The sequence below is a fragment of the Myotis davidii genome, unplaced genomic scaffold (genome assembly GCF_000327345.1).
Source record: "Myotis davidii unplaced genomic scaffold, ASM32734v1 scaffold309, whole genome shotgun sequence".
NCBI lineage: Eukaryota > Metazoa > Chordata > Mammalia > Chiroptera > Vespertilionidae > Myotis > Myotis davidii.
This window is the reverse complement of record NW_006383013.1, coordinates 1,382,456-1,390,852: the sequence shown is the minus strand read 5'-3', so window position 1 is coordinate 1,390,852 and position 8,397 is coordinate 1,382,456. Positions and strand designations below refer to the sequence as shown.

Below are 8,397 nucleotides of genomic sequence, written 5' to 3'. Positions count from 1 at the left end.
ATTGGCCAAACAGTTGTCCTTTTATAAGATCCGAACAATTGCCCCAGGCAAGACTCACACAGCTGCTATTGATGGTGAGTTGATTTACAACTGTACATACAGGCCTTAGTAGCTCAGGCTATCCTATATAAGAAAGAGGGAATATGCAAATTGACTGTCACTCTGCCACAAAGATGGCAGCGCCCATAGCAGAGACAGGAGGGTGGGGGCGGTTCGCAACACAAAATGGCTGCGCCCACAGCAGAGGCTGAGTTCCCATAATGAGCAATGAGCAGGGACATGAGGCTGCACCCCACCCCCTGTGGGGTTTGACAGGGGACCTCAGGTTGCACCCCCCACCCGGCAGGGCTTGATGGGGGACCTGAGGCTGCACCCCCCCCCCTGTGGGGTTTGACAGGGGACCTCAAGGCACGCCCCCCGCCCTGGCCCAGGCTGGGAGACCTCAGGCCACGCCCCCCACCCTGGTGCCAGGCCAGGGACTTGCGGCTGCACCCCCCCACCCGCGGGTCTTGACAAGGGTGGGACCGGCTGGGTCTGGATATAGCCCAATGTGAGGAGGCTGGCTGGGTCTGGGTCTTGTGCAATTTTGAGGCGCACATACTTGGGTGGGGCCTGGACTCTGGGCCCTGTGGTGCGCACCAGACTCTGACAGGAGGAAGATTTTCATATACATTTTACTAATTTTCTTTCATCTCTGACGCTTCTATTATAGAGAAAGGGCAAATAGCAATATTAAAATATTTCTTCTAATTAATCCCCTTTTAATGTGCATGAATTTCGTGCACCAGACCACTAGTCAGTATAAGTTTTTGTAAACTATATATACATTCTCCTGATTTTCCACTGGCACCTAGTATATTCTCATTAACAAATTAAGGCATTCAAGTAGATGTTTATTGGTAATTATAAATGCATAATCAATGCATCCCTTAATGAGAATGTCACACTTACAATGCAGACAACAGCCATGTGTAAATTTTCTAAGTTAGGTAGTACACATTTTCTACATTTTAAATCCAATATTAGAGAGAAAAATAGAATATTGAGTCACTTCCTGGCTCTAATTGGTGATAGTTCTATATACCCTAGCTCCCTAGGTCCAGGACTGTGTGGCTAGCTTTGTATTTGTGTATGTACTCTTAACAACCAGAAGCTAGTCCGTGGAACTCTGTATTGGCTGCTTTTTCTCTCTCTTCCATTGACCCATTTGTGCCTGGTTATTTATTTTTGCTTCTCTTGCAGAGCGAGGCCGGTTGCTGACCTTTGGCTGCAACAAATGTGGACAGCTGGGTGTTGGGAATTATAAAAAGCGTCTAGGAATTAACCTGTTGGGGGGGCCCCTCGGTGGGAAGCAAGTGATCAGGGTCTCCTGCGGTGATGAGTTTACCATTGCTGCCACTGACGGTGAGTCTGGACACATCCTTCCAAGCTTTCTGGACGGATGGCAATGTTTAAGTTTTTGGCTGGGAAAGAGGTGGACTAGTTATTTGTGAAGTTGGATCATATGTTAACCTTTTAATTTGTGTTGAATTAGTGACCAGTTGTTGTGCATGTGGAGCGTCATTAAGTTTTCATGTGTTCAACATAGTGATTGTTTTAAAAGATCAGATTTCTAGATAATGTCAGTTAATATTCGAAGTCCCTGCTTTTTTTACTTTAACAATTTTGATAAAATGTTTTAAGAATTATTAAATAGTTATATATACCTTGTCCAGCACCATATGGGTTTCAGTAAATGTTGGCTAGGGGACTGGAGAAGAGAACACCTAATTTGACCTTACTCCTTGACATTGGGGTCAGCTGCCACTGCAGTGACACCCTGAAGGACTGCATACTGTATCTCTCAGCTTTCTGAACTGGTCTAACTGAATTTTCTTCCTTCCTCTTATAGCTGTTTCTTCTTGCTGTTATAACCACTTCTCTTTTGTACTACCACTTCTGCTAGTCTTCATTTCCTTTCCTCTTTCTTCTGCTTTCTTTTTCTTCTCTTTTTTTCTGACTTCCTATAGCACCTTTTGAACTTTTTTTAATTTTTGTAGCTACTTCTTTCTTGTGACTGGTAAACAAGTCACATTGCATCTTTTTGTTTTTTCACTCATTTCAGCTTTTTTTTTTTTTAATGTTGCTCATGCCCTGAGATGTCCTTGTTTTCTTCTAGTCTACCCGGAGTATATACATAAAGGATCCAGGGATAGTGTCAAACTAGTTATCTGTTATCACCATATTAAGTGAACCAGCTATCAGAGTGGCATATGAACCTTCTCTGCTTGTCCTAAAACAAGGGATTTTTAGAAAGCAAACTGTTTAGTCAAACTAGATAAGTGGAAATGTTACCTAGAAAGACAGGGTCAGGATGTCTCTAAGGATTAAATTTAGTGCAGCAAGTTCACAGGGCCTCAATGTTTCTTCAGTAGATCTTTGTACTTCATGAGTTAAACTTCAGAATGAGGGAGTAGGATCGGGTTCTGTGGCTAGGCATATTACCTCTTGACCAGCATTGCTGTACTCTTCTAAAATGTACTCGATTGCTCATTCACACAGCAAACAAGCTCAGTGCCTGCTGTGCTCCAGGTCCTCTTTTAGGCTCCGGGAATAGAGAAATGTGTCTCAGGAAACCCCTGTCCTCAAGGAACTCACATTCTAGGAGGGTAGGAGAGATACCCATATAAACAGAGTAGTGCAGGCAATTAGGTCAGGTGCCATGGCAGTTTCAAACTCCTAAGCCCTGGAGTGCCTGGGGCTCAGTCCTTCTGTCTCTCCACTGTCTTCCTTTACTCTCTAAGTGAGCTCATTATCTTAAATCCCCCCTGTATGCAGATAGCTTTATACAACACCCCTTATCTCCACACTCAGTCAACAGCCTCTCGACTTAGATGTCTAAAGATAAGGGGGCTCTATAGCCTGGTTTTCCTGGGTCAGTCCTGATTCATGCCTATTGTCCTGGCTTAATCATTAATCACACCCCCTTTTAATTCAAAACTGTCCTGATTTGGATAAAGAAACTTACTATATTCAAAATCAAACTTCTTATTTTCTGTACAAACCTGTTTCACCTGCAGCCTTCCTGTCTCAGGAAATGGCAGCTCCACCCTACACCCCATATCTCATCCATCAGCAAACCTACTAATTATCTTCTGAATATGTCCAACCACTTCTTAGCAGCTTCACTACAACTGGTCTCCCTGCTTCCATCCTTGGTCCCTTATAGTTTCTCCTCATTTTTTAAATACCTACTGTTCAGAACTTCTAATAGTTTCCTATCTTGATCAATAAAAATTAAAGTCATTACAATGGCCTGTATAGGTCCTACATGACCAAGACCCCAGCCATCTCCTGATCTCTTCTCTGACTACCATCCCCTCTTACTTCGCTCCAGCTGCAGGGTCTTTCTTGTTCCCTGTGTGAGGTGCGCACGTTACCTACAGGACCTTTGCACTTACTGTTTCCTCTTCCTGGAAAGCTCTTCCCCTAGATAGCCACATGGCTTTCTCTTCCTTCAATCAGGTCTCTGCCAATGATCAACACGTATTTCTCTGACTACCCGATCATGTATAATAAGAGGCTAATATGCAAATCGACCGAACGGCAAAACTGCTGGTCGCTATGATGCACACTGACTATCAGGGGACCGTTGCTCAACGCAGGAGCTGCCCCTGGTGGTCAGTGTGCCAAAAGCTGGGCTCATGGCTGGTGAGCACAGCAGCGGTGGTGGGAGCCTCTAAGGATGTCCACCTGATGGCTTAGGCCCGCTCCCCATCAGTCAGACATCCCCAATGGCTCCTGGACTGCGAGAGAGCACAAGCAGGGCTTAGGGACCCCCCCCTCCCAAGTGCACAAATTGCATGCACTGGGCCTCTAATCTATATATATAAAAGCCTAAATGACTGTCTGACCAGTAGCTATGACGCACAATGACCACCAGGGGGCAGACACTCAACACAGGAGCTGCTGAGATACGGTGACTTGGCAGCTACGGTTCTCAGGTGATGTATCCAGAACCAGAGAGGAGGGAGCCTGATTCCTGGATGCGTCACGCGAGAACCGCCTCTCACAATCCAGGACCCCTCTGGGGGATGTCAGAAAGCCAGTTTCAGCCCATTCCCCGCAGGCCAGGCCAAGGGACCCCACTGGTGCATGGATGTACCGGGCCTCTAGTCTAAAATAATAATACCTCACTTTTTTATTTCCATTGCTTTTCTATTTATCAGTCTTCCCCGACTAGTATGTCACTTCCTGAGGGCAGCGACTATTTTGTTCACTGCTCTGCCCCCAGCACCTCAAGCAGTGCCTTTCATGAAGTAGATGCCCAGTAAATATTTGAAGGAATGACCAAAAAAAGTTGTTGAATGAGTAGAATGACTAAATGACTGGATGGCAGGGTAGGAACAGTAGTCATTCTTACCTGGGGAATATAGGAATTGTTTAGGCTTATATATAGGGGAGTAAACAGCTTTCCCTTGTTTTGTACATAGTGGGGAAACTTTCTAGCTCTAGGGCATAAAGACGGGGAACCCAGAGTTGGGAAGCCAGCATTCTGTTAAACTATCTGCTGTTTAATGTGTGTTTTTTTTCTAGATAATCACATTTTTGCCTGGGGCAATGGTGGTAATGGTCGCCTGGCAATGACCCCTACAGAGAGACCTCATGGCTCTGACATCTGTACCTCCTGGCCTCGGCCTATTTTTGGATCTCTGCATCATGTCCCAGATCTGTCTTGCCGTGGCTGGCACACCATTCTCATTGTTGGTAAGGGTTTCCCATGTGTGGGTTGAGGTGGCTTTGACAGAGGATAGACCTCTACCTAAGATGCTGGTGGCTACATTATTGGAAACCAAAGTGTCCTGAAGGAAAGAGGCTACCTCTGTAAGTCTTACAATGTCAGGATGCCATGCCTAGTGGTAGAAACAGAACATTGTCACTTCCTGAGCTTTATCATTTGCCACCTCTTGACCATTTTAAAATAATTTTTTTTTAGAGAGAGAAACATCAATGATGTGTGAGAATCATAGATCAGCCGCCTCCTGTACACCCCCCACTGGGAATAGAGCCGGCAACCGTGCATGTGCCCTGACCAAAAATTGAACCATGACCTCCTGGTTCATAGGTTGACACTCAACCTCTGAGCCACACCAATTGGGCATTTTTTAATATAACTTTGTTCTCTGCCTCTCTTGCCATTGAATTTGTTACTTCTAGTTCTCTACTAAGCAGCATTTGTTGTCTGTGTTTATGCTGTTTTGAGAAACATTTAGTATACCTTTAAAAAGAAACTAAATCATAACTGCTTTCTGCAGAAAGAGTACTTTGTTATGAACTAAATTACATAAAGGCCCTCTGTGAGGATTTATAAGTTCATTCTTTTAGATCAGTGGTTCACTACCTTGGCTGCACATTAGTCTCCTGAGGAGCTTTTAGAAACCCCTGTCCAATTAAACCAAATCTCTAAAGCTTCCCAGATGATTCCAAAGAACAGTTAAGGAGAATTGCTACTTTATTTACATAGTGAATATACTTTATATAGTGAATATAGAATATAGCTAGTGGTGCTTGGCTTATGTTATTAATATCTAAAACAGTAATTAATTTTAGTTTATTTGGAGTGAGGGATAGCAGTTATCTCCTAGATCAACTCCCTTATCCTAGTCCTCACTTTTTCCTGCCTATAGCTGTATATAATGCTTAACTACTGAATTTTTTTCCTCAGAGAAAGTATTGAATTCTAAGACCATCCGTTCCAATAGCAGTGGCTTATCCATTGGAACTGGTAAGTAGCAATGTCTTAGGTACCAGTAGTTTTGTGAGGTGTGGAACTTTGGGTTGGAATCCATTCAGTCTCTCCCAAAAAAAGGAAATATCTTTTGGGAACGAGGAATAACAGTGATCGAGAGGGAGGATCATATTTGGGTGGATTTCACAGTAAGTTAGGACTTTTACATTGTGGTCAGAGGAAGAGTACGTCTTTGCCCCCACACATCTGGAAGTAATTATGTGGCTTGCCCAATATTGTAACGTGACTTATGTGTTGTCTTTTTCCTGGCGATGCTTAGGGGCTACAGATTCTGTCTACCCTGTATTTCCATGGTATTTCTAGGGGTATTCTACTCTATAGAAATAGTTCTTCAAAACAGGCCCTCAAAATTAAAAGTTGGCTAGACTTCCAGGTGGTTAGGAAAACTAGCTTAAAGCTCTCTGGTCGTTTTCCTTTGGCTTCTTTGTTCTTAGTGCTGTGTTATTTGGGATCATGCCAGGAAACTGGATATGTGTTTCTTTTTGGTTTTCCATTTGCTAGACTACCTGTAATCTTTGATGTCTCAGAACCTGGGTTCTGATATTTTGTGGAATCAAACAGGTAAAAACCCAGAGTAAAAGCAGATTAATCCTCCAAAAAGAAGTAGTTGAAAATCTGATCTAGAGTTGTTGAACTTTAGTCTACAGACACATGCACGTACATTATACCTCTTATTAGACTCCTTTAGTAATTCATTGCCCAGCATATATTTGTGCATATTACTACCTGTCACAAATGATAAAATCTCTTTTTGCAAAGCACAGCTGTTCTATTGGAGCTTTGTTTTGCTGGAACGGTATTTAAAGGAAAAACATAAGATTAAAAGCACATGTCCATTGGCTAGAAAATGTAAACTACATAATGGCAGAGATTTTTGTCTTTTTTTTTTTTTTTTCAGAGAAGAGAGAGAAACATCAATGATGAGAGAGAATCATTGATCGGCTGCCTTCTGTATGCCCCCTACTAGGGATCGAGCTGCAATCTGGGCATGTGCCCTTGACCGGAATCAAACCTGGGACCCTTCAGGTTTGACGCTATATTCCCTGAGCTAAACCAGCTAGGGCATTTTTGTCTATTTTTATTCATTACTTGTATCCACATTGCCTAGAAGAATGCCTGGCAAATGGCAAGTGTCCAGTGAATAGTTGTTAATTGAATGTGTTATGATCATCCAATAGCATGTTATATAAGAGTGAAAATGAACATCTACAAATATTTCCATAATGTAAAATGTAAAAAGCAAGTTACAGCAAACTACATGTCTTATATAAAGTTCAAAACCCAGGAAAATAAATAACATACTGCTTAAGGATACATACGTATGTGATAAAGTTGTTTTTCAAAGAAGAAATGATAAATGCAAAATTAAAAGGTGCTTACATCTGGGTAGGAGGCGAGAGGAGGACTTCACAAAGCAGGCCAAGTGATATAGGTAATGTTCAAGTTCAGCCCTGTGCCATCGCTCTTTCTGCAGCAGTAACAATGTTCCGTATGTGTGCTGGCCAGTGAAACAGCCACTAGCCACATGTGGCTGTTGCGCCCTTGAAAAGTGGAACTGTGACTGAGGAACTGAATATTTAATTCTGTTTAAATACCCATATTTGGCTACCATATTGTAAAGTATAATTCTAATTCTTCAAGTGGTAGATTCATGTGTGTTTTATTAGGCACCAAAACTTACACATAATTTAAAAATCGTCTTATGTATATCTCAGATGTAACATAATTTTTAAAAACAATTTAAAACAAAAAGCAAGCTTCAGAATTATTTCGGCATCTATAGTTCTATTAGTTTAGTAGGACTGCACTGGTTAGTATGGTTGGTAATCATAAACAGTCCTTTACATTTAACTTTAGAATAGACCATGCAATTTATCTTTTTTTAGCTTTGGCAAAATTTACTTATTCAATTATCTTTTCCTTTGGCCCATAGTAAAATTCAGTTTCATTTCTTGACCACACATCAGCTAGTCTTCATTAAGGTAACTTGGAATATGCTTCATGATATAGAAAGAACCAGCAATCCTATTTTTTAAATTCTTACAAATAGTCATCAAAGAATTCAATGACTTTAATAGTTGAAGACTTCTCCATTCAGATGTTTCCCCAGAAAGGGAGTTGGTGGTGAGTTTATCTGGCAACTTTAAGTGGGTTTTGGCTCAAATGTGAAAGAGCTTTGTATAGAAGATGAACCTTTGTGGAAGATGCTGGAGTCTGGATGTATCTTTTAAAGCGTGGATGCTAGATTTGATGAGCTGTGCTTGGGGTGATGGTTCAGTTATGGTTTAGAACACTGATCATTTGCTGTGAACATAGGGAAAAGCAAGTTTGGAAAGAAGTAAATTATCATTATGAAGAAACTGATATACAATACCCTGTGTAAAAACTAAAAAATTTAGTCCCAAATACTTGACTTACACTGTTGCTATTCTACTTCATGCAACTCTAGTCACCTCTTCCTAAGTCAGTGGGGCTCTAACATGGTAAATCTTTCTTGCTGCATAGCCAAGTTGTCTATTTCTGTGCTGTGTATCTGTCAGTGGTTCAGAGCTCTAGCCCGGGAGGAGGAGGCGGCGGCGGTGGGGGAGAAGAGGAGGACAGTCAGCAGG

At 42.1% G+C, this 8,397-nt stretch overlaps 1 protein-coding gene across 1 annotated transcript in view; it reads left to right on the top strand.

Moving 5' to 3' along the window:
• The window catches only part of NEK9 (NIMA related kinase 9), a gene marked incomplete at its 5' end in the record, with an annotated part of 38,941 nt that overhangs the window by 22,501 nt on the left and 8,043 nt on the right, over nucleotides 1-8,397 (top strand). The window contains 5 exon segments of the mRNA XM_015558003.1: nucleotides 1-74; nucleotides 1,243-1,404; nucleotides 4,576-4,746; nucleotides 5,705-5,764; nucleotides 8,329-8,397. The exon segment at nucleotides 1-74 is cut by the window's left edge and continues 9 nt beyond it. Of these exon segments, the coding sequence (XP_015413489.1) occupies nucleotides 1-74; nucleotides 1,243-1,404; nucleotides 4,576-4,746; nucleotides 5,705-5,764; nucleotides 8,329-8,397 (536 nt within the window).